Source organism: Channa argus, chromosome 19, assembly GCF_033026475.1.
Source record: "Channa argus isolate prfri chromosome 19, Channa argus male v1.0, whole genome shotgun sequence".
Lineage (NCBI taxonomy): Eukaryota > Metazoa > Chordata > Actinopteri > Anabantiformes > Channidae > Channa > Channa argus.
The window spans coordinates 3328893-3356058 of NC_090215.1; the positions used below are offsets into that span (position 1 = coordinate 3328893).

The following is a 27166-nucleotide window of genomic DNA, read 5'->3' on the forward strand; positions in this document are numbered from 1 at the left end:
GTTCAATCAAACAAAACATTCTCAAAAGTCTTAAATAAAGTCCTTCACCAGATATTATACAGCCCATAAAGCCATGAAAAGCCCCTAGACTTACTACTTAAAATTCAGCCTTCAATAGCAAGTTCCTCACTTCTATTTCCAATGCATAGTGCTCAACATCTCCCACTCATCTCCTCTTTCCTCACTCCTCGCTATGCTGCTCTCTCAGTCCTTCTCTCTTCGTTTGTCTCCCCTATGAGCTCTTTAACTTCCAATATTTATCTAGAGATACTCTGCCATTCTCTCTTATCCCCTTTTTTCTTTTTCTGTTAGCGCCTTCCTGGTGCTAATTTACTGCGTTTCTCTCATGTGTGTCCTCCTCGTCCCTCTCACTCAGTCTTCTCTGACACTGTACCGACTCATGACTCAGTAACAGCCATGACTCCCGTTGAGCTGTGTCTGGGGACCACAGGGCAGGCTTGGCTCTTTGATTTAATGAGGATTTCAAAGAGGGAAAAACAGCAATCCTTTAGACTGTGAGAGATGCTTTCTTCTAGCGACAAAAGTCCAGTCAGAAAATATACCAGGCTTCCATGTAACTTCAACTTCCATTGCTATATTTAACTTGACTTGTATTGAGTCTCTTTTACAGTGTTTTCTTTCATCCTCTATCCTTTTCTCTGTCTCTTTCTACTCTCGTACAAAATCCTGTCATCACCATACTGGAGGCAATATGCATGCACACACAAACAAGCACACACACACGCGCACACACAGCTCTGTTGAATCTCATCCCAACACTAAACAGCAACGCAGCTGCTCGACACACAACTCGCACAACAAAAGGACGTACAGACTGCGCTGAAGGCTTACACACAGCCCAACAAGCTGCACAGCTCTAAGGGCTCAGCTGGGGCACAAGCTCAGAGTGGAGTGAGAGGTGATATGATTACTGTAAGGGAGATCTCTGCTAGTAGGCTTTGATGTTTTCAGAGAGAGAGAGAGAAGGACAGACACAGGAGAGAGAGAGTGATAGAGAGATTACCTAGCAACAGATCAGGCCGAAATCACACCAGAACAGAAATTAAGTCAGCAGTAAACAGATGAACAAAACCGAATTTGAGCATGTATAATCTGCAATTAATCACAACTGTTAGCAGAGCACAGAAGTCAGTGGTTCACTGAGAGCAGATATAGTTTAAGAAGAAGTGTATTCTGAGCTTCCTGTGTCATTGGAAATTGGTCAACAAGATGGCATGTGAATCAAACTCCTTTGAAAGTTGTTAACGAATAGGTAGTGGAAACACTAGTTGTGAGACCAGCAACAGTGTCAAAATAGTAATTTTGTGCGTAAGTTTGTCCGTATCTTCAAGTAAAAAATAATTTTTTGTTTTTGGCTCATCCCATGAGGGTTGCCAGGGTCAGGGTCGCCACAGTGGATCATTGTCTGCATGTTGAGTTGGCACATTTTTTTACACCGGATGCCCTTCCTGACGCAACCCTCCCCAGTTACTACCGGTTACTTGGACCGGCACTGCGCAGCTGGGGAGAGAATGTTGGGGTTTCGGTATCTTGCCCAGAGACACTATAGCCGGGACCAGGGATCGAACCACTGACCCTGTGGTACGTGGATGAATGCCTTACCAACTGAGCTACATTCAAGCATATTCAAGTAAAAATTAACAACTTAAATTATTTCACGATAATAGTCAATATCGACTGATATCAAAAGACTTTAGGTGATTAAGTTTCCATATCGCCGAGCTCTTCTTCAGGTCCGACCAGATTTGGCTGTGGTAAGAGTGTTTACCATCAGGTTCCTCTTTTTAGAGAACTAATTTAAGCATGTCAAATTCAGCCGAGTCCAAACGTTTTAGGTCAGTCCTGCTGGCAATGTCCAATATGAGGACAATTTCGGGATAGAACCATCAGGACAGGAAATAACACACAGTTTTGCACATAAATTGCATAATTTGCAAGCATAAGCACCGTAGAACTTTTTTTTTCAACTAGTAACATGATTGTTTTGTACTCTGTACTTGTACAAACAGTACTACTGTAATACTATTTATGTAAATCTCAACATAATCTATTTAGACTGTATGATATCTAGGACCATGCAATGCACTGGTAGTTTTAGGTCGTTGACTGTTATGGCAGGTTTGGCTTAAAATTTAAATCTACTGTTTACAATGTTAGACATGGCATCTAAACTAAGAAGGCTAGCGCGTACCCACGGCTCTACCGAAGGGGAGCATTGTTATTGTCCTGGTGTCCTCCAGTGGGCCGTCTTCTGTGGTATCAAGATGCCCACAGGTCTATATCAGATTGTTCTGCAGGGTTTTAGTGTAATAGATCCTTCTATTCAGACAGTGGCTGTGACCTGATAGTGGCACCTCCACCGCAAGCGTCCTTACAGGTCTCCAGTCAGATCAGCTTTTTACACATAAGTAGACCTCTAGTCAGAGGCTTGATTCTAAATATAAGTATATATTGTACTTTCTACAATTGACCCATGTGAGGTTAATTTGCTGAAATTGTTTTCATTAACATGTTGGACTTTGTAAATATACTAATCAATGCTTACCATCATGGTGTGGGTTACCCAGGGTCCACGGCTCATCTGAGTCAAAGTGGGTGTCGCCCCCTATGCCTGGCCCTGGAAAGTAGGCGTGGGCCAGGAAGCCACCTTCCCCATCAAAGGGTGAGCTGTCGCCATGGAAACCTGAAGCAAAGATGATGGTGATGTCGACGTCTTTTTTGGTCCTCTCCAGTTCGCTGTAGGGCACAGCCTCAAAGCGAAGCGGCGTCACATTTTGCCAGACGTCAAAGGCTCGCCGAATGGCATCGTGCGTCTCCTCAGCACCCACTTTGGGCGTCACGTTCTTTATGCTTCAGAGACATGAAATAAAGGTTTGAAAAGTTACACTGGGAATACTTTGAAATCTCTGAAAAATCCTCAAGAAACAAGCTAATTTCCTGTGGTGCCCATGTCCCCAGATGTCCCTGTCTTTTTGTTTGTTTGTTTCCAATAAGGACTTCTCCTTCAATGTCAGGATGAGCACATTTCTTGTAAATGGGTCTTATAGGACTCGTGGGTTCTTCAAATTCTTTGTGAAACAAGCGAGAGCAGCTCTTTCTGCTAGATACTGATTTACAGGCAAAGTAAAACAATGGAAACGTGACAAAGGATCACAAGTATACTACTGCATGTCAATCTGTGTCAATATATGTGATCATACACACAAAGCAAGCGTCTGTCACTAACACTTTTTTCCCTCCATGTAGCCATTTCACGCTCATCCTGTTCACCGACAGAGAGCTAAATGGAGCAATTGGTGAGAGAAAACAGCTGAGTCCTCCCCTGCAGGCTTTGAGTGGCTGCAGGTGTGGAGAGGAAGGACAATTTCCTGCCTCTGGAATTTATTTTCTAATTAAGGATTATCAACAGCCCACTGCCTGCTGAGAACCCCAGCCTGGTTTGGGCAATCAGGAAAGCCTCTCTCCACTTTATTCGCTCCGTAAATATCTCGGTGTCACGCTCTATTAAAATTTGGTTTGCCTCCCGGGATAGAGAGAGATGGGTGTAGTTTACATCCTCCAACTTAGACGCACAATATTCTACAGTATGTGTAACTGTGCAGATGGCACAGTGTGGATGATGCTCAGTTCATAAAAGTTTTGAGTAAGCAAAATGCACATCAGACAAACACTGTGCCAATTACTGTTTCTGTCTCTTATGTTTGATTTCAGGAGTTTAAAGTTGATCCAAGAGTGTCCTCTCTTTTTCCTCCCATCTATTGTGTTTTCTTTGTCTGAACTATCTCTCCTGTGTTTCGTTTTTCAATTCAGCTCTTTGCAGCGTTTCTGTCTTTTTCCATAACAGGAACAAATAATTTAAGAACTTGCTATTGAATGCAAGGTACAGTACATCCATACACTACATCTTTCATTCCCTAAAGGGTTTTGCAATGCTAAAATAGCAACAATTATTACAAATTCATCCAATTCCTTTCATTTCTGTGGGGTCATTCTTCAATCACTTGCTTTCCTAAAGTCAAACCTACACACAGAGGCAGATCATAGGTCCCTGACAAGAAGAGAAGAAATATTTGATTTCCTAAATACTGAATAGAATTTGTGGGCATCAAGGAGCTGCTAATTAATATGCAGGAGCCTGCTGAAACTTCCAGGAGAGGTCACAACCAGTTACTAACCAATATTTACACTCAATATAAATTGATTTTGTAAAGGATGGCAAACCTTTACACATGAAAACAGGTAATATGAGAGGTAAAACCATAAAACATGTAAGAATAAATAATTTCTACAAGAATTTACAAATTGCAATTTAGTGTTTATTTCAAGATATTAAGACTGAGTTGTGTATTTTTACATACACACGGTATGTTCATTTTCATTAAAGAAGACTGACTGAAACCCATGCAACCAATGCTATGTGTCTTCTCAACACATCTTTCAGACAAGTTTCGCACCACTCAACTGATCAGTTGGAACTCAGTCACAATCCGCATGGCCATGAGTTGAATGCAGCAACAACCATATTTTGATGGCTTTCCACTGATTGCTATCAGGTTTGCTGTAAGTGACGAAAGGTGTGTGAGTAATGAATGCTCACATCTCAAAATGGGGACTGGCAAACCCTTAAATTGCAAAAACAATCCGGATTATCAACTGAAGAGCTGCTCTGCAATTCTGACGTTTGGCTCTTGAGAAAGTAAATCTGTGCCTGATTGAGACTATGACGGCAACACAAATGGTCCTTTTGTCCTCTAAAGTGCTTTTGTGGAATGCAGGCACAAGTGTGATACAACCTAGGAAACACACTAACAGGTAACCAAGAGAGACTCTGCATAGGCAAAAATGTTCTTCCCAATATTAAAATGGAGTCAAAAGTGAACACAACCCAAGGGTTCTCCATTAATACATGTCCATGTCCTGCTGTGTGAATGCAGCAACAACTGTGACCACTTGAGGGATGAAAGGATGGTTTCATTTGACTCTATTAACCAATTTGCTGAGTGTGTGTTCTATTTTAAGGGTAAGATGGAAAAAGGGAAAAAAAAAAAAAAAACACACACAGGCAGAAGCTGCAAACAAATAAAAACAATCCCAACCTGCTCTAAGGCCATATCAAATATTAAACTCCACGCTGGGAGGTGATAATGATTCCGGATAAAACTCATGTGCCACAGTAGTAACTGCATGCAGGGAGAACAGTAGGGATGCCAAACCTAATTAGTGCCTCCCCACAGCAAGTACTGTATGTGACTACATGAAAACCAGCACACACCTGGGGCCGATATGCATTTGTTATATTTTCCAAATGCCAGCATTGTTTTTTTTTTTTTTTTTTAAGATTAAGTTTTGAGCATGTTTGGTTTAATTGGAAGAAAAAACACTTCTAGGGGAGAAAGAATTTAAAAGATTCACCAATAAAAGCATTTCTCAGCAAGTGTAAAGGTGCACTATTAATCATTTATTAGTCCTAAAAAAATATGTCACACCCAACAACTGACAAGCACATGCTTTAATAACCAAACTAACTGTAGTAGTCCTGGCACTTCTATCAGTTACGATGAAACTACACACTGGTTAGACAATAAGACAGGCAAGTGAAATTCTTTCACAAGACAACAGTTGAACAGCCAAACTGTGTTGTAGTAAACATCTATCCCACGTTTGACCAGCTGGACTTTGTAGTTTAACTTGGGGCTTCGTTACAACCTGTCTGAGCCTCTCGCTGCTCGTTTCTTGTTTCTTCCTTGTCTTAATCTTTGTACAAACCATGGATAGATATTCACCTGTTTATGAACTATTTTTACTTACCTAGTACATAGGTTTCCTTTTTTGACAGGGTAAGTAAACCTTCTAATGCTTTTTTTGGAAGAAATATGCTCAAAAACGTATCATGATGTGAAGAGGTGCTGCTGAAACCTCCTGTGACTTAGACTCATTGAATAGCACTGGCAGAAATGCAAAGATATATGCTATTAATAAATTCATCATTCTATTCATTCATCAACTATTTAGAGAATTTTATAGATATCCACCTGATTAGTAATTTTTTAAGCATGCTTAACAATTGTATTATTATTTTATGACAATGACCTCCTACAGTGCTGATGAATCACGGTGACGTACAGCAGATGCTGTACGTACAGAACACGGAGTTCTGGGTGGAGCAGAGTTGATTGATTTTGAGTCGCATGCTCCTGACAGCTTAAGTTGCATTTTGAATATTTATCATTACCAACAAAAACTTGTAATCTGATTCGAATTGCATCAGCATCTTTCACAAATATCCTATGAATTTACATGCATATACCCATTGATTCGCAGTAAAACTATGAGAAATGTTTTCAAGAAATTAGCCACAAAGCACACGACCTACAATAACAGGCCACATTTTCTAACTATTTAAACTGCTGCAATGTGGAATTAACGAAGGGGCTGCAGGCACATCTGACTACTGAATGACAATGAAGCCATGAGAAAACACGCTCTCTCTCACACACACTCTCTCTGTCAAAAGGCTCCCATCCTATTACATAAGCCTAATTTGTCAGAGAGCACCCTCTGCCTTCCACTGGGGTTTCCCCCTCTTAGCTCATTTCTTTCTCTCTGCAGCTGATTCCCCTCCAACACTGCTCATTCCCACATCTCCACTCCTCCAGTTATCTTTTGCTTTTCATATCACACATAAAGCTGGCTCCCATACCACCAACCAATAAAATCCAATTCCAGTGCAATGTTTCTATAAGAAAAGTGCTCTTCTATCTGGCCAGTTTTGCCATTAGTGATATACAGTCCAACTTCAGCTGAAGGTCACTGATCTGCTAGATTACACTCAGCATGTAATACCGCTTATACATTTATCCTATAGGCAGAGCAAAAATAAAGTGTTGGAGCTGGGGGCATGCATTTATATTACAGAATCTATGCTGCTGACCCCATTAAATCAACAGAGAATTTGGAGCTTTCTGTACATTTTAAAAATCTAAATATCACCGATTGTGTTCAGTTGTTGCTCTTTTGCTCCAGAAGGGGGATGTGAGGAAATACAAAAGAAGACCCAAATGTTTGGTCAGAGTATTACAGTGGTTGCTATGTTGAGGCAGGATGAAGCGAGTAAACAGAAGAAGTTGTCTTCACAACTTGACAAAAGCTTGGTCTGTGGAAGCTGGGATGGTTAGAGCAATTATGAAATGCTGTATTCACACTCCCTACATATGTAGTTACTAATTACAACTACACTCTAAATATAGTGATAAATCCAAATCCGCCCACCTGTATGTGATATGTTTGTGTTGCCACTTCTGTCCTGTGAGCGCATACCGCCGTTTCCTGACACTGAATTTGGATGCACCACCTATCTGGTCAGGAACCCCACATCTGGGCTTCTTCATCCACCTACAGGAAAGGACTCACTCGTCAACACTGAAGGTAAAGATATTATCAGCACAAGTTCTTATAATTTCTAATTAGCAACACACATAATGCACTTAAACTAAACACACAACATGCCATTTCATATTTCAAATTTCGTACACAGTATACATTCAAATATTTATATAAAAAAAGGCCTCACCTTATCGTATTATCACTACATCAACAAAGAGAAGCACAGGGAAGACAAAAAGGGCGGTTATACTATTAGATTATCACATTTCAGCTCCATGGTTGGACAGCTGTTAGTCTGCATTAGCACCGCTGGCCACTACATGTTACAGTTCACCGGCCAATTTGAGCTTGCTGCTATTTGTAGCATATATGATATTTTGGTGTTTGTGGGGACAAATGTCAGTGAACAGTTTTACTTATCTGCAGGTCAGAAGATGTCTGAGTAAAGCCTAAGGGTGAAAACGGGGTCAAATCTGGGCTACATTAAATTTAAAAACAGGAATGTCTAAGTGTTGTTTCTGCAGGATTTCACGACTCTTACGATTCATCGGTTTTATCATCTACTAATACCCTTACTGAAACCAAATATGCTCCCTGTTCTATCTTCTCTTCCACTGAGTTTTCATACTTTGGCATTTTTCAGCCTTTGATCTGACAACAGAGGTGTTCTCTCTGTAAAAGGCCCCTTTGATCAAATTAAAAGGCCCGTCTTAAACCATGTCAGTGTAACTTTGTGTCTAGATGTCAAAAACAACTAAAAACCACATATCTAATCACTCATTTGTAGTTTAAATGCACACTTTACCTTCCACCTATTATTTACAGCTCATGTAAAGTTTCTGTTTCACAGACACAACATTCAGTCATTTGTCCAGTCTAATATAAGAAATGAACACTATCTATTACATTTTTACACAGCTGCTACATTTAGCTTTGAGAATAAATGTGCACGTAGCTGGTTTTCTTACTTTTCAATATTAACACCATCAACCCACTTGTATATATTCTTTAAAGAAAGCCATTATATTCTAAAGACACACAGGTATGAAGGAGTGCGACTCACTCTACAGTGTTGCTATCCAGAGTCCCCGTGACATTGAGACCGTAGCGGCGCTGCATGGCAGCAATAGCTGACTGCATGACTCGGGCAGAACGCAACACTGACATTCTGGGGTCTGCAGGTGGGAGGTAGCCATATCTCTGGAGCCATGCCTATGGACAAAAAGGTGAAAACGGAGAGGGGATATTAGATGTTAGAGCAAAGACTCGCTTAATCAAACTAACTATGATGCAGAGGTAAAACACGACAGGCTGATTGTAGCTGAGTAGTTAAATGTTTTGGTAAAGCTGTTCATTTGCATTGTTGCCAGGAGTTACAGATGGACACCGTAGTCACTTCTGTACAGAAAAGAGGAAGCTAGAAATATAAGCTGAGCTTAGCATGAAGACTGGAAACAAGGGAAATGACTGATCTGGCTATTTGCTAAGGATAAATAATTCACCTATCAGTAAAAACTCCTCCCATTACACCTGTTCAATTGCATTCTCTATTTGTTCACACTGACAAGATTTGAGAGAGTTATCAAGTCTGACAATGAAATGTACGAGGTAAAAGAAATACAACACATTAGTAAATGAGGTTGTTGATACATGTGGGAAAACCGAGGTACCTGTTTTTAAGTTGACTACCTACAGCATCTGAAATCATGTTGGACAAAATCTCTCACTTTTTCTTTAAATAAATGGACCTAAAGAGGTAAAAACACTGAGCAATTTGAAAATAAATATGTCTGGAATAAGGTGTTACCACCACTTCACCCCTACCTGGCCCAGGATGGTAGCAACAGTGTCACAGTAAGAGATCCTGGATTGCCAGCTGTAAATTTATACTACTGTATTTGGGCACAAGAATCACTTAAAAGAGAACATTTAACTCAGCTGAATTCCCTTGAATAAATTAAGGTATAAAATGCTCCCTGTAATATGTGACCTACAAAACAATTTGAATGGCATCAGGATACAGCTTTATTTGAGAGCTGGAGATAATAAGATGAAAATGAGTGTTCAACAGATCTTTTTTCTATTTGCGTAAGGAAAACGGCACCAGAAGAGAGAGAGAGAATTCTCCATACCAGTTATTTGTCATTTGGTTTGTCGGGAAAAGGCTTTGGTTTTCAGAGTCCCTATAAAATCCGGCCAGCAGGAATCACAGCTCAGATCTTTGGACCAGAGAAGAGAGAGGAGGTCGGGCTTTCCCACAGAAAAGCTTCAGGGATTTGGACAGTCCCAGCCATTCTGTATTCTCTTTGTCTTCATCATAAAAATGGTAAACACATTCACTAAACCCGCCATTTAACAGCACAAAGCCAATTAATAAATAGGCATGAAGTGAACACTGAATTGTATTGTTTGAAGTGTAGAGAATCGACACTAAAACCTTGGACTAGAAATGTAAAAGCCGATGAAGTCAGAGCTGTCACGCTGCCTCAAACCTGTGCTGTGAAATCTCGTACACAATGTTGTGGAGCTGCTTCAGTCATTATGGAAGCCTGCTGCTCAGGACAACACACACTGAGAGTGAAATTCACGCGCGAGAGGAAGCGAGGACAATGTAATGAAAAGGCAAACAGTTACTGTGAGACAAAAACTGAGACCAAAAAATAGGCTTGTTACAGCCGTAAAAGATATAAACCTTTGTGAGTTTTTGGTTCTGGGTGCTTAAAATCACTAACCCACTTTAAAATAAAGGTGGTAATAAATAAAGGTTCCTGAATGATGTGCATGTTGTATGTGCAGTGGCAAATGGTTACACAATGAATGGTGTTCGGTGGAAATAGTATTATTATGGGAGACTTTTTAGAAATACATTGTTTTATTGATATAATATCCAGAGGGGAAGAAGCACGTTTTCCAATTCTGGAAAACGTCTAAATACTGTACTCACTCAGTTGTTGCTTCTTTGTACTATAGGTGCATCAAGCTGAAACTAATTTACTACTAATACAACAGTTTTAAGGGCTTTTATCCAAAGCACTGTACAATGCTGCTTCTCATTTACCCATCCAGTACACACAGCCGTTGCCATGCAAGGTGCTCACCCGACCCACTGGGAGCAACTTTGCCCAAGCACACGTCTGCACGTAGCCGAACTACGGTCAAAATGTCTAATGCATGTGTCCAGAGTTCGATTTCTTCACACCTGCCTCCTTAAATAATCATTCTTTCTTCCCCCTTTTTTATCATTTACTTTCTTTCTCCTTGCCTTTTTCTTCCTATCTGGTTGTCTCCCTCTTTCCATCGTGCACTCAGTGGTTAACCGATAGCATTAAGATCTGGGTCAATGTTTTACCCACCGAATAGACCTCTGGGGGGAGAGTTACATGGGTGAGATAGATGCTCAGGTATCAAAACTACTGCTACATAATCTGACACACGTGTACTGGTTTAGGTAAAGACACAAATACAGATTCATGAAAGCACAGTCCACCCTGCCCTGGTTTTTGATATTAGATAGAAAATCCTGTTAGCACCTCTTGCACAAAATTCTCTAGTACTAGAAAGAGAATGAGAACAGTAGCTCCAAGGCTTTGCTGCTACACTATTTCAACCAACAAACACACACAAACGGCTCAGCCACACAAACAACCTGTGTCCGTCTTTTAAGTAAAGAATTCACAAACCAATAATCTCCCTCCAAAACTGCTCATACTGTAGTAATCTGGAGGTACCATATGTAGAGTAATATTCACCATTTATACAGCTGAAAGCATAAATCATGATAACTATGTTACATGAAAAGCACAAATAATTGAATGGCCCGCTGTTGCACTCTGCCAAGTCTGGTTTGAGTTGTTTTTGAGCTTTTTATTTCCCCAAGCTTCAGATCTTTCAGTATCAAAAATACCAGCATGCAAAGCAGAAAGGTTGCATTTTCAAACTCAGAAGAAGTGTGTCAAATCTGGGAAAGCCATGCACAGAACCCTCAAACGTCTGTAATACTGCAAACATTAAAGAGCGACTTCCCCAATTTTGAACTTGCTTTCTATGGCCTTAGTTTAGGGTGTTAATTTACATTAATGTTGTTAAACTTGCCTCTGACTTCCCTACATCCCTACAAATATTCCTCTTCTTCTGGCTGAAAAAAATCCTCCAGATGACATCGCCCGGAGGAGTTTATTATCATAAGGGGTTCAGATGATGTCATCTGGAGGAGCTCTGGAAAAGCAGGTTGACTAGGATTACAAACTCCATAGTGTGGGCAACAAGATGACATAATCTGAACTGAAGGCTCCTCCAAGTGATGTCAGGAAAGGTTTATTTACATGTGCTTCCCAAACTAGAATCAAGAGAAGCCAATTCAAAATGAGTGAAGCTTTATAAAATTTAATGCACACATTAAAATATTGTTTTAATCCTTCCAATCTTATTTTTTGATTTTCAAAATCAGACTTTTAGAAACTTTTAGAACTCACAATTAACCCTCAGAATCGTTCGTTTTATTACTGTAAATCTAATTATACCTCAAGCAATGTTTACGTGATTCACACTGAGTTACAGTCATGCTTCATAATCCAACACTGTGAGAGCTTTACTTTCTCTGCAATGCCTCATGTTTCCTTTCCCCCCACAACTTGTCTCTCTTCTTCTCCTAATGTCTACTTTCCTTTTTCTAGTCCTGTAATCATGTTTGTCCTCTCCCATGTCCCTTTCCCACATCGCCTTTCAAAGACTAGAGCTATTTTATTGTAACCACGCTTGGCTCTGTCCTATTACCACTGCCCTGGTAAATTCCAATCTGGTTTGGTGGTGAAAAGAGGAAAAATAGAATTTACAGTTTAGACGTGGCACTGCATTCGCCAAACAAAACTCTAGATGCTCCTTGATCCTTGTGCATGTAAACAAACACTGTACAACGTATTCATTGCACTTTAACAAATTTTATTTCATTAATCAGTTCATTAACAGAGAATAAATCATCTTGTATTTTCGAAAAGTTCCAGTTCCACTTTTCATTTTTTGTTAATCACATATACAGTACGGTCGTGAATTGAATAACTGGGGGTTTTGGGTACTTGTTTAAATTAAACAAAGGGTAAAAGAAAGCAAACTGTTTAAAAACTGCACTGAAATTACGTGTTATTATTATTATGTTATACTAAAATGTAAGGTTGTCAAGAAATGTCTTTATGTGATATTTGCTACAAGAGTAAGAGTGTGAACAAGAAGCTGCAGAGAAAACAAAACAATGCAGTCTTTCTGAGAGGTTGTGGCATTAAGTAGTAAGTAAGGAGGTGTGATGTGTTTGTGCTCCCACACAATGCAGCCATTATCAGATTCAGAGATGAATGTGAGGCTTCAAAAAAGAGCTGACAGGGGCAGAGAAAGCAGCGACAGTTGTTAGAGATGTTTGACAGGATATTGGCTAGTGTCTGCACGTGTGCATGCAGGAGGTGAGGGGATGTTCAGTGTCCCATAAGAGAATAAAAAGCAGAGACAGAGGCAGGATATGAACAGCATAGCTGTCACACTGATCCTTCAAATATACTGCACTGCAGCGAGACGGCACACAAATTAATATGGCGTTGGGAAAAACAACCATCCAGTGATTTGAATGAAACTTAAATGAAACAGTTAGAGTCACAGTTGTCATCATCTCTCCTGCAACATTTTGCAACATAATTGAAATCTCAATTCTGCTCATGCAGGGACAGATGGATAACTGAGGTCGGCCTCTTATTGTCCTAGAGGGTAATTAATGGTAGCTACTTATGATTACAACATACTTTCTCTTTAATCTAAATGTTACTTCCACTGTGCAACTCAATTCTAAATAATTATCACAAAATGAATTAATGCATAGAGTAAATAACAGGTACTGCATTCAAAATATCTATACCTCCCATTTTGTTTCAGCTATCAATGTACAGTTTTCTGCTTGTACCAACTAAAATGAAAAACATGTTTCTGTCTCTGTTGTTATTCCAGTCATTCAGAAAGCAGCTGTATAACTTACCTTCTGCAACCAACTCACTCTCAGCAGCACCGCTCACATTTCCCAAAGCTATAACATTGCTACCATTTGCATTTTCATACAAACATGCATCTTTATTCAGCTTATTGCTCACATAAAATCATTCCATGGTCAGACAGACACAAAAGTGGCCACAATAGCACGTCTCGAATCAAAATATGATACAAGATTCAAAGAGACAAGCTCAAGGCTCAAATACATTAATACTGCACCCAGTCTTTAATCTTTGATTCCATTATCAGGTCTAAATGTATAGATTACGCTTTGGCTTGCACAATATTAGTATTCAGTGACTCCTTATGGTAAGAGGCGAAAAATACATGGAGCAACAGCAATAGGAAAAGTCAGTTCCAAATTCTAATAGACAGCCACTGACAATCTCAACAAGCCTTGAAGAAAAACAGCACTGAAACAACAGAAGAACACAGAGCTGCCTGCTAAGACGTGTCCCACAGTCATCATGTAAAACCTAATGACTTTAATGATGAGCTTCTTAACTTTTTCTACCTTTCACTAACTGTCCTAATCTCTGTCTGGTTTCTTTGTCCTCCATCTCTGCTGCTCACTTCTCTTTCTCAATGATTGACTTGTTCTCTTCCTGATCTATAGAATTACTGAGAGCAGGAAGATAAATTCATAAAGACAGAAATTCCTCTCTGTCCTCTTTCCACAAATGGATAACAAGGAAGCATGCAAAGTATGTAAGGTGCCATTCAGCAGAGAGAATAATGACACAAACAGGAGCCATAACTCATGTAGTGCTGCATTAAAGGTGGCTGGCTGGGGCACTATTGCCTGTAGTGGCACTAGTGCACATTAAGTTCAGATTAAGTCAACTTTTTTGACCAGAGCAGATCATTTGATTTTAACAGCTTTAAAACAGAAAAGAGGTCGACAACTTCTAACTTGCTTTTTTTTTTCAGTACTTTGGCATTTTTAAACTTTAAGCAGTTTTTGCCTTCATACAGGATTTAATGTGTGGATTTAAGTCACTTAAGAGTTACCTTAGTGTAGCTAAAGAAATGGACGCGGTATTGACAAGGTATTGTTGAAACATTTTTGGAGCTAGTACCAGTATCAACACTGAGTATAATATGGTTCGTAAATTATACTCTTTTGATTAAAAAAAATTAAAAAACAATTTTTAAAGAATCAAATTGAGCAAAACAATTTACAAAAATAAATTATACATGATGCAAAAAATCTGGTATATTTTTCATAATTCTGGCATTTTGACACTTAAAGCGGTTTTACAAAATATTTATCACAATTTGAAGATGTCTTCTATGATATAAATGAATAAAACGATATATGAAGGGTGCTAGATGTAGCTTGTATAAACAGCTTATTGGCTCACTGATGTTAATAGGATTTACTACTTAGGTATTAAAATTTGGTGTTGAATAACGAGGCATTTTTTTCTTGATAGTATTAAAGCAATTCAGTCAGTGCTATAAAAGTATAAATGTACAGTCTCTCCAATCTCAACTGCTAAAGCTTGTAAGGGCCAATTAAATGGTTTGCGTGCCTGTATTTATGATCTGCAAAAGTCTGGACAAACTTCTTCAAATTACTTGGAATGTTATGTTGCTATTTTGTCATGATGAAGATTTTGACCAGGATACAAATTCACCAGTAACTACACCTTTCATATACGTGTATTTATACAACAAGTATAGCAGAATAACTGCATTTAAGTGATCTCAATTTAACTCACTGATGAAACAAACAGGCTGCACCAGTAATGATTCAGGTGAGCTACATGATGATTACAGTACTTAGAGTATACAATTGTTATAAGTATATAATTATTTTATTTGTATTTTCTGATATCTGATTTCATGTTGTAAAGATCTTTTTTCACTTTAAAATGAAAGAGTTTCTGTAATTTTTTGATCAAAAAAAAAAAAAAAAAAAAATCACACAAAAAATACATTAAAAATAAATAAATGACACAAAGTTAAGGACACTTGCTGACTGACAGCTGATCCCTTTAGATCAAGTGCAGAAAGAGAGAACATGTTTCCTCAGTTCGTCTCTCCTCATATCTTTGTACCTTGGGACCTTTATTTAATTATTATATCAGCCAGAAATGTTACCCTAAATAGATTTTAACAATCACAGATCATGTTAGATCCATTTACACATTTAACAAACACGGACAAAACATTGAACAAGTCACAGAACAAACCAAGGCACTTTTGAAATGGAAACATAAAGGATCCAGCAGATTGCCTTGATGAAGGCTAAAATTTCTGCCATTCCTATTTTTGGGTTCTCCACACTTGATTTCTATCTACTTTGAAGTGGATTTCTCTCATGCTTCAGATGTTAGTACGCGGCTTCACCTCACCTTTCCACACACTTCTTCATGGAGTGCATTTCTGTTTTACCTCTGTCACACAAAAAACTGCTTGTGGCTTGATCCATAGCTACTCGAAAAGGGCACTTCAGTGCATTTCTAAAGCTTTACCCGAAGAAAAATAACATTTCCTGTTGTGCACAGGCTCTTATCCTGATCCACACTCTATGAGCATTCATGTACAGAGGAGACGTTAACGGAGACAATAAAACCAAGCAAAGTCATATCTGATAAACTCAGCTAGCAACAGAAAGACAAAATTAATGATGGCTGTACTTGAATATTTATTCTGCGCCTTCTCTGCTCTGCTGTTTGTATGTATCTAATGGACTCTAATTTCACTCGCCAGTTTATAGACGCTGTTCCAATTTTGGGTCGGGTGTTGGAGGTCATCCATAGCAGCCACATGTCTGGAAAGTAGCATGTAACTTCTAACCAGTGAAAAAGAAGGCAGAATCCAGGAGTGACTCAGACACCTTGTCATCCTCCAGATGCCTCACACAATGCTGCCCTGACCACCTCTCAGCTAGGTGGCTCACTCAGCCTACTGCCTGAGGAGTAGATGGAGGGCTAATTAGCCAACTGGTGCCATCAAAAGACCAACCTGCAAGATCCTGAAATCACTGTATTATAGATGAGCTGTGCCTCAGGAATGTGTTGACAGGGTGTTTGTGACTGGTCAGCTGATGACAGCATGTGCTGCAAATGTACATTGTTAATGGAGAGTAGTTTGCATGGTCAGAAGACAACGGTGGACATTTGACATTAGAGTGACTTGGAAAATGGCTGAAAAAGTAGTTACATTGTTGCATCTTGTTCTTCCTTTATCTGAAAGGTGTAAGCTTGGTGCTTTTCTCACCAAACCCTAACTGACCCGTAACGGAACATTGCTGCCACGTTTAAGGTTCCACTTTGGTTCCACTGTTGTTCGCTCCCTTTGGGAACTATTTCTGGGAGATTTCTGCATGGAGGAAAGCAGTGGGTGAGAGAGTTGAGTAAAATAAGGGGGATGTCACATTTCTTTTTTCTTTTATGTGTGATTGTTGAACAGCTGTTTAAATATTTGCTTGCACCGTCTCCATTACTTGAGGATTTTTCTGCGTGTATGGCTAACAGTTACTGTGGTTGACTTAATTTCCCATCATTGTCTTCTGTTCTTAGTTGAGCCCTGCCCATCATGTAAATTGTGACTGGCACAGACAGAAGAAGGAAAAACACAGTGGAAAAGCAAAACAGGATGAACCACCATTGCCTCATAAATTTTATTTTTGGGAAGCTCCCGGTTACAGGTCTGTAGATTCCTGCAGTGGAAAAGGGGCTTTAAAGTGCATCTGGAAAGATATACTCACTGCATAATGCCAACAGGTTTCCTTTGCACTACGTGAGCTCCTGTCAGTGCTGGATACAGACACTAAAAAGCCCACTGGTTTTCATTCTACTCATCTAATCAGTGCATGATTTACACCTAGAGATGCAGAGTGAATACAATTGACGCCCTGCTAGGAAAATCTGAAAACCAGCAGCAGCAAACCTTGCCCAAAGTCCTTTGATACTGCAAACAACAGGTCCACTAATTATTACACACTAAAGAAAGCAGTTTTAGAGGAAATGTCATTTTTGAATCAATTCAGCTGTGATATTTATGAGAAAATTAAAGAAAACAATTTATTGCATTTTAAGATAACAAGAAGTACTTAAGCAAGCATGTCCCAATTTCAGAGCTTACAGTGGGTCAGAAAACAGGCACAGCAGCTGCCAGTGGTCCAACATGTGTAACTATTCAATTAACAAATCAAGAAGAGCTGGACACCAGATACACCATGGAGTATCAGATGATATATTAAAACACAGGGTGGTGGTGGCTGGTGGGGGTGAAAAGTACATCCATCTGTCCTATAACATGTCTGGGACTGAACAGGAGTGACTGGAGTGCTCAGTCCAGGTGTCTTGTGGGAACACGATCCTGGTCTCCAGGGAAAGCCTGCCACCTCAGACCACCCTGAATTATTCATTGGTTATACGCTAAACCACTAGAGTGTGCCAGGGTTGTTATGGCAACCACAGCCCTCATGCCCACACCAGTAACCACAAACCCACACGCATGCACACACAATTCAAACTGCACTGTCCTTAAAGTCAAACTGTAAAATATGAATTTGCATACAATTCAACTTATAATGACACTAAAAATGAAAACCTCATGAGATGCAATGTGATGTTTGCAGAGGCTAAAAAGAGCATTGCTAAAAATGTGATCCCTGCCATCGACACACACATACACACAATGTTTTATGCATGCCATGCTCACAACTGCAGCGGCCCCATTAGGACGAAATGTCACAAAAATGTCACAGTCTGATTATACATACTGATCAGAACAGAGCTTCTAGTCTTCTGGGGTTTTTCTTTTGCATTTTGCAAGCATTTTGAGAACAAAAAATAAAAACCCTGGATTATGACTTTGGCTCATGCTTTATAAAGTGTCTCCACAGTGCAATCTCAAGACAAAACCTCCATAAAAGTTGACAGATGTTCATTACTTTGTAATTAAAGGTTATCACAAAATCATATTGCTGGTTTGTGACCATTTTGCTCCAAACAGGAGGAGACTGCAAGAGCTAACTCACACAACTGCCGTGTAAAAAGTTCCACACACACATCTTTGTGATTTTTCTGTCAACAACTTCATTGACAGCCTTGTATGTGATGCCTCACTGGCATCATCTACTGTTGCAGTTGTCGGTCACATTAAAGATTTAACTGCTCAGTAAGCTGTGACCACAGACACACCTCAGAGGAAGAAAGACAGTCTGCTGACACATAGGGAGAATGATGTTACAACAATAACGTGATGATAACAAGAGTCTGCAGTGGAAAAATCAGGTGTGTGTGACTGTGATTATAACTCATTTAGGTCTGTGCAGGTGTTGTTGTATTTCTCTTGAACTGGGTGAACAGACTGACACAGACACCCCAATGGCTGTGAAATCTGCTCTCTTATCAAAGCCAAATGACGTCAAGAAAGCTGCATGTGCATGTGTGTGTTTGTTTGTCTCTGTGTGTTTGTAGTTGTAATCCATATGACTGCTCAGTAAGAAATGAGGGCGCAAGTCCACAACACTGATAAATATGCCTGCATGCACTTAGACACAAAGGTAAGCTCATACATACAAGGATGCAGGAAGAAAATGTGGCTGCATCAGTACTTCGTTATAGGTGTGGTTGGTAAATAGCTACGAAAATAAAGGGATAATATTTTAATATTTGCATTTTTTGTGAACAAATGCAAAATTGAGGATCAAGAAGGCAAATGTTAGTGAAAAGCCTTTGCAGCAACGGAAATTATGCATTTTCACCACAAGGCTATTTTACACAATTATGTTGAGTAGTTAATATCAGTGCTGATAACCACCAGAGCACAGGAAAGAAAAAGGAACATTCAAACTTCATTAAGAGAAAATTCAAGCCAATGCACCATGTAGACTGCGAGACTGCCAAAGTGATTTCTGGGAAATGCAGCACAAAAACAGTTCACCAGTCAGAGCTTATCACCAAAAAAAGCAAATAAGATCTCGTGGATTGTTTTAACATTATGTATGGAGCTAAGCCTCTTTGGTCTGGTGACCTACAGGACTTTGGTTACCAGTGGTTCCATGTAACACACACACACACAAACACACACAAACACACACACACAAAACTCTTGCAAAAATACTTAAAAAAGGAGAATAAAAATCCACCTAACTATTTACACACATTCATATTCACATTCACTATTATTGAGATGCCGCTGAGATGCCAATTGGTAACCTGAGCTGTGATAGGCTGATAAGCCGTTTGCACTGGACCAGACTGTGCCTGCACAGAGATGAACACAGAGCTACACTGCCAACATACACTATACAACATCCTGATATTTACCTGGTATTTCAATCTCTATATCTACTTACATCACATCACATTAAACTTTCCACACATGTAACACTAAAACAAAAATTTCATTCAGTTTTAAAAAAAGGCCACGTTATGCAAAATTTCTAAAGTCTTCAAATTTATTCGGGACACTACTGAAATAGTTTCGGGCAATTTACAATTCTGAAGACTTATTTTTCTTATACTTTATTCAGTACCTCTTCTCTGTATGAACTGTTTCATTTTGCCTCCGGTGGCTTTAATCAAACCTCATCTTTAGTCCACTCTGTTGTTACTGTCCATCTTGTGGAAGCCTGACCGCCAGCTGAGAAAAGCAGTGAGCTTTGCATGTAATATTATGACAGTGGGTGAGCATGACTGTACTTTGTGCAGCGGAGGTTCATTCAAGGAACTACAACATTTGTACATAGGACTGTTTGGAACGTTTTGGATAAAGTCTAAAGAAACAATTGTTATTCTTATATGGGAATTTCAAAACAACGTTTATACTAAAATCACAAGACCTTTAAAGATTAAAAATAGGTAAAAAAAAAAAAAAAAAAAAAAAAAGTCAGCATGGCTCTGTTTAATGGTAAAAAAATATCAGTATCCGAACCCCAAATCTCCCAAATTAATACATTGCATTTCATTTGTTTAATCATAATAAATTAAGATAAAAGGTAATATTTATGGTTGCTTAGCTGTGGTTTTAAAGAGGTCACAGCACCAGACCATCAAAAGGTTCAGTAAATAATTCCCACTAAACCAGTCATTTTAGATTTGTGGTGTAAAAATTAAGGAAAGGAGATGTTGGTAGATGTATTTTAAGCTATAGACAGTTATGTTTCAGCCTTTATGCTTCTTCTTTTCCTTTGGGCTGTTTCCTTTCAGGTCTCCACAGCGAATCATGTGCCTCCATCTAACTCTGTCCTCTGCATCCTCTTCACTCACACCAACTAACTTCATGTCCTCCCTCACTACATCCATAAATCTCCTCTTTGTTCTTCCTCTAGACCTCCTGCCTGGCAGCTCCAACCTCAGCATCCTCGTCTCTCCCAAAGAGAACCTCAACATCTTAAGCTCTGCCACCTCCAGCTCTGCCTCCTGTCTTTTCCTCAGTGCCACTGTCTCTAAGCCGAACAACATCTCTGGTCTCACCACCGTCTTGAACATCTTTCCTTTCATTCTCACTGATACTCTTTTATCACACTTTTCTCCACCTGTTCCAACCTGCCTGCACTCGCCTCTTCACCTCTTTTCCACACTCTCCGTTGCTCTGAACCGTTGACCCCAAGTACTTAAAGTCCTGCACCTTCTTCACCTCTGCTCCCTGTAACCTCACCATTCCACCTTGGTCCCTCTCATTCACACACCTCTTGCTGCGGCTTCATTCCTAAGCTTTTCCGAGCAGACCTCCACTTCTCTGCCGCTCCAGACGTCCTCATACAATACCACAGCTCCTCTCTCTGCACCCTGTCATACGCTTTCTCTAAATCTACGAAGACACAATACAACTCCCTATGACCTTCTCTGTACTTCTCCATCAGCATCCTCAAAGCAAATACTGCATCTGTTGTTCTCTTTCTAGGCATGAAACAATATTTCTGCTCACAAATCCTCACCTCTGCCCTTAGCCGAGCTTCCACTACTCTTTACCACAACTTCATTGTTTGGCTCATCAGCTTTATTCCTCTGTAGTTGCCACAGCTCTGCACATCTCCCTTGTTCTTATAAATTGGTACCAGTACACTTCTCCTACAGTCCTCACCATCCTCTCACTCTCCAAGATCTTGTTAAACAAACTAGTCAGAAACTCTACTGCCACCTCTCCTAGACACTTCCATACCTCCACAGGACCATCAGGACCAACTGCCTTTTTACTCTTCATCCTCTTCAACTTCCTCCTCACTTCACTCTTACTAATCTTTGCTACTTCCTGCTCCACACCAGTCACCTCTTCTACTCTTCGTCCTCTTTCATTTTCCTCATTCATCAACTCTTCAAAGTTCACATCCTTTACATCTCTGTCTCTTTGTCTGCCCAACCTGTAAAAATCCACCTCTCCCTTCTTATTGTCCAACCTAACATACAAGTCCTCATATGCTCTTTGTTTGGCCTTTGCCACCTCTACCTTCACCTTACGCTGCATCTCCCTGTACTCCTGTCTACTCTCTTCAATCCTCTCATTGTCCCACTTCTTCTTAGCTAACCTCTTTCTCTGTATACACTCCTGAACTTCCTTGTTCGACCACCAAGTCACCAAGTAGAGTATTCTCCTACCTGTCTCCCTGATCGCATTAGCTGTAGTGGCCCAGTCATCTGGAAGCCCCTCCTGACCACCCAGAACCTGTTTCAGTTCCTCCCTGTAAACTACACAACATTCTTATTTTTTCAACTTCCACCACTTCGTTAACAAAAACCAGTATGGCAGTCACATTCAGTGTTGAAGTCATGATTCGTATGTTTAATTTGGCATGTGTTCACTTATTTTATATTGTAGAAAAGCGTATACATTTTTGCATTTTGGAATGTAGGGCAAATAGAAAAAGCCATTTGCAAACAGCACCTTGGGCTCTTGGAAATATGTTCATTTTCTCACAATTTTCTAACAAACACTAATAAACTGAAAGAAAAAAAATCTGCTAATTATTTGATCATGAAAATAATAATTATTAGCAGCTGTGACTGAGATTCTGTCTGTCCACTACATCTCATAGTGATACCTCACTGACAAACAGAGAACAGACGAAGCATATTTGGTGAAGTTAATAATTATGAGTGACAGACATTCCCTTTAGAAGTAATTCAATACTCATCTCAATACGTTACTCATAATGCATAAACACAGAACAGTTAAATATATAAACAGTAGATTTTTTGTCAGTTTTATTTGATTCAGTTGACATTCAAGTTTATTTTAGCTTCTATTTTACAACACTATAAAACCCCATGTCCTTGTAAATGGAATGTTAGCTTGTTGCTTCACTGACTATCTCTGACAGGGGGAGTTACAGAATAAGCTTATGTGTTCTGAAAGTAGCTGTTAACACCAGCACTGAAACTGACTGCTCCTGCTGCTAACTTCATTGTGACAGTCGGAGTCTCATCCACTGATTTAATGCTGTGTTTCCATGAATAGCAATATTTATTACGGTCATTAAACTTGATGCTGGCTCTGAATGTTTTGCCCACCACTTTTGTTTTATCAAGAATTCGCTTCATTGTTTCTGCAGAATCTGGAATACTTCCAGTGTTTGGAGTTTATGTGCTGCTGAGTTTAAACACAGTGGTCTGTGACATGTTTTCGCCTGGTGGTGAAATGTGCGGTAGAGATGTAACTGGATGTTGAGCAGACAAAGTACGTCACATGCACACAGACACTCTAGGACACAGACTGAGCCTTAAGCACAAAGGGAAGCAACAAGGAACTTGCCGAAGATTTTTTATTTTTTTTTTGGACAAATTTAATGATTTTAGACAGACTGTGGGAAAATATGTGCCTTTAAACCGATGCTGCATCTCTTGTATCGATTTTCTGATACGTATGCTCACACTCCTAGTGGCATGGGTCAAACATTTAAGGTCTGAGCGCAGTGCTGCACCCGATGCCTTGATGTGAGCGTAACCAAGGCAGTGCCAGTAGGCTTCAGTGCTTTCACATTGGCGTTGCTGTGTTTCTGGAGTAAGCTACTGTGGGGAGAAAGAATATCTCAAATCCCAGCAGAATGAAGGGAAGGTAAGCTACAGATGTTACAGACCCAAACCATGGAAACAAAAGCCTTTAAGACGAATTGAATGTTTCTCTGCTAATTCATAAATGGACATAGATATTTGTTACATTGTGCTTTAGCCATAAACCATAAAACTAGCATAGCATCAACCCAACATAAAACTAAAAAAGACAAACTTGGACGTTTAAACTGTTTAATGTGATACTGCAAGTTAACCTGAGAGCCTTAAAGCCCCAATCAGATCCATGTCTTCACACAATGTGATAGGACAGAATAAGTACATTTCAGACGAGGCTTTATAAAGTAAAAACGGAAGCATGATCCTAACTGTTGGACAGTACCAAACACAAAAAGGAGAAAGACATTAAACATTCATTGTCAGTCCTTTACTCAATGTGCTAAATTCAAAACTAATGATAAAAATAGGCCGACTGCTGCCACTGCCCACCTACACTACGTGGACTTGGAGAGGAAGCATTAAAAATGACTTTATTGTTACACAAGACCATTTGTTTTCCATGTAAAATCAATATGGATTAAATCAGAAAAGAAAACTCATGAGGAGATAAATGAAATAAACTGGTGGCAGTATGTTGTCTAATTTGCAGAGAAAATGACTTCTTCAGGGAAGACAATGAGATAAAGAAAAGCCGAAGAGCTTTCAGTAAATACTTCTGCAGTAAGCACAAACTGGCAGATCTATAGTGTTGAAGTGAGGTGTTACAAGCTAGTATTAATTAAAGTCTTATCACCTAGTGACAGGCTGTGTTTCTGTAAAAGTGTAATCCAAAGCAAGAAGAGCAGGAATATGAACAGTGGCATTACAGTAAGTTCACCCATGAAGTCAAATCCAGAAGAGTGCAGTCTTCTGACCACTGTCTGAACGCTGATCACAGTAGGATGACCTGCCACCTCAGACCGCTCCTTAGAGGAAATACTTATTTCACTCTTCATTATTATTTTCTGCAGCCAGTGGTGTGCAAGTGTAGAGAGACAAACAGAAGAAGTCCAGAGAGTAGCTCCAGTCAAACTCATTGGTTTTGGACACAATTTTACAGTATACAGAAATTCTTATTTAGCTCAATAACATCCTACTGGATATCCAGTTACCCGCATTTACACTTTGAAGTAATACAGTACCATCTCCTTCTGAGAACATTGGCTCCACTGGAGAAGCTAGATGTTACCCATACTCAAGCAGCCACCAGAAAACTCGGGCCAACAAGAACAATTTCATTAGTAAACATAAATAATGACTCACATTACAGCGAGAAGTCCACTTTCTACATACCAAAGTTAGACATGAAGCTGGAACAGAGATCACATATAAGACTACTGTAACCACACGTATTCAGTACTGCATTCTCCTGGCAGGATAGTGTACTGATTGAGGAGGGCTACCTTTTTTCCACGAATTGAAAACTAGTGTGAACATAGCCTCAGTCGATTTGTTGCCACGGACTATTAAAGCTGTATGACTTCTGAATAACAAGTAGACAATTAAAAAATAGCAGAAAGCCATGACTATTTTTTTTGTTTATATATATTTACTTTCACCGTATGTCAAAAAAAGCTTTGAAACAAAATGAAATATGCAAGAGGCCTAATAACTTGTAAGTTAAAGTGGAAGATGTGGGAGACAGGAATATGAAATCCACTAAAAATAAGCTTTGAAGTACCATGGTAATTATGCAGTCGCAAAAACTAGGCTTTTACTTACATTGCGCATTATGTCTAGGTATGGAAGCAGGAGTTTTACATTAGAGGAAGCTGTTTCGTTTACTGTCAAGGCAAACAGCCAATAATGATCCTGGTATAATTGAGATATACCTAACGCCAGACAATAAAAAGTAAAGACCTCAATATTCCTCATCAACTTGCTTCTGCTTTCTGTCATGTGGATGTTTTAACTGACTAACCTGTAGCATCTGGACAGAATCTGCTGCCTCTGTGCTTCTCCAAAGGGAAACGGTGCAGCCTGCCAAGCTTGCAAATTATGTGGACATGTAGATGTAGGACACGAATGGCCATGAGTTGACAGGCCAGGATGTTCCTGTATGTTGTCTGTGCTCAAGTGTGTGCAGCCAATTGTTAGAGAGACAGCAAGGGTGCGTGTTACACTTTATGATAGCTTTATGCTCTCAGCTTGGGCTAATCAGGGGGATGATTTGCTTTGGAAGTAAAGTGAGGCTATAAAACCGACAGATTTACTCCGCATAAAACATATAATGCAGACTTATGCCATTGGAGGAAAGCATGTGTGTACGCGCTCCAGAATCTTGAGACAAAAACAATAAAGGTTGACTTAGAGGCTGATTGAGTTTCAAAGTTTACTGGCACTTGTAGCTTGAAGCCTCTCAACAATCCATTAACGCTATGACATCAGATCAGCCTAAAAGCTCAAAGTCCTTTCTCCGTTAAAATATTGGAGGATGTGCTGTTCTTTCTAAGGAGATGTGTGATACTATCTGAATCTCTCAAGTCCACACACACATTTAACCACCGACCATGTCTTAATATGTGACCTGTTTGGTAAGATTTTAGTGCATTTGACCTGGTAATAAATTACATATTTTGATGTGTGTCTATTGGAGTAGACTGGACTTACCAGTTTTTGGCCTACACAGTCTAATGTGAACATTTTCTCTCAAATATTATGGTGGAAAAAAAGGCTGCTAATAATGCGCGCGGCCGGCAGAAAATGAACCCAGATTTGGATAAAATATCATGTGAGACATACCGCATTCCGTTTGCCATACCAACATTTCCCCCCTTTCAAAAGTGGAGATAAGGATGAGACTGTACAGCCAAGCTGGGCATCTCACAAAGACTCTGTTGTTGTCGAGACAGCACCGCGGGCACAGACAAACCGAACGCGGACTAACAGGAGAGCGAGCACGTTTCTTTGTTGGATTCTTATCGTGTCAACAAATAACGCGCCCGGTTCTTACCTCCACACTGAACGGCTGTTCCTCTCCGTTCACGGCACATAAAATCCACAGCAGCAGCTGCAAACATAGCGTCCCCACGCAGCAGCGGTGAATACATCTCCTGTGGAAAACCATGGTGAACTCTGTCTCTGCTCAGTCTGATGCACGCTCGACACAAACGGACGGACGACGGGGATAAATCCTAAACGTTCAGCAGCGGCATAGCTGGTGGCTCGGTGTGTCTCTCGCGCAGAGGAAGCAGAAAGAGTGAAGCGCGAGACAGAGCGGTTTCTGCTGCTGTCGACGCGCTTTCGGGAGGAGGTGGATCCCCGGGGAAACGTTAGCTGTTAACGCCTGGCAGCAGCCTCCCGGTCCCGCAGTCCCCGGGTCAGTCCTTCGGTACACCTGCCGTTGTTCCAAGTGGACGCGTCTAACCCGTTTTCCGCACCGAGCGGCATAGCTGCCCGTTTTCTATCGTGTTTCCCACCGAGTGCGCATGCGCGCCCCGAGCGCCCCCATCCCACTCCTGAGTTCTCCCATAAAAGCAGCCTGTCGCTGAGCAGACCAGTCGTCTTGGCAGCTCGAGTTTGAAATGTTTTACTTTTGCTGTCAGGACATTACAGGCCACATACTGATGTGAATAAACATGAACACGACCTGTCCACATCTGGATCTTGCTAGGTTTTCACAGTTTTGCAGAAGAGAAACAAAAAACAAGCCATTTGTGAACATTAGGCTCTGGATGATTTGTGTGTGAGATTCATAAAAAAGTGATGCTCATTGGTTGTGGAGGCTG

General features: G+C 40.1%; 1 protein-coding gene across 3 annotated transcripts in view; it reads right to left on the reverse strand.

Annotated features, from left to right (window-relative positions):
* LOC137104680 (matrix metalloproteinase-16-like) overlaps positions 1-26870 on the reverse strand; it is a 72785-nt gene extending 45915 nt beyond the window's left edge. For 2 of the 3 annotated variants that reach the window (XM_067486259.1, XM_067486261.1), the window contains exons 1-5: positions 26392-26870; positions 8468-8616; positions 7592-7606; positions 7291-7413; positions 2567-2871 (exon numbers count right to left, since the gene is read on the reverse strand). In XM_067486259.1, the coding sequence (XP_067342360.1) occupies positions 2567-2871; positions 7291-7413; positions 7592-7606; positions 8468-8616; positions 26392-26505 (706 nt within the window). In that variant the 5' untranslated portion in view covers positions 26506-26870. The remainder of the gene's footprint in view (positions 1-2566; positions 2872-7290; positions 7414-7591; positions 7607-8467; positions 8617-26391) is intronic. The other variant, XM_067486260.1, reaches the window with a different exon arrangement.
* Between the last annotated feature and the right edge of the window lie 296 nt (positions 26871-27166).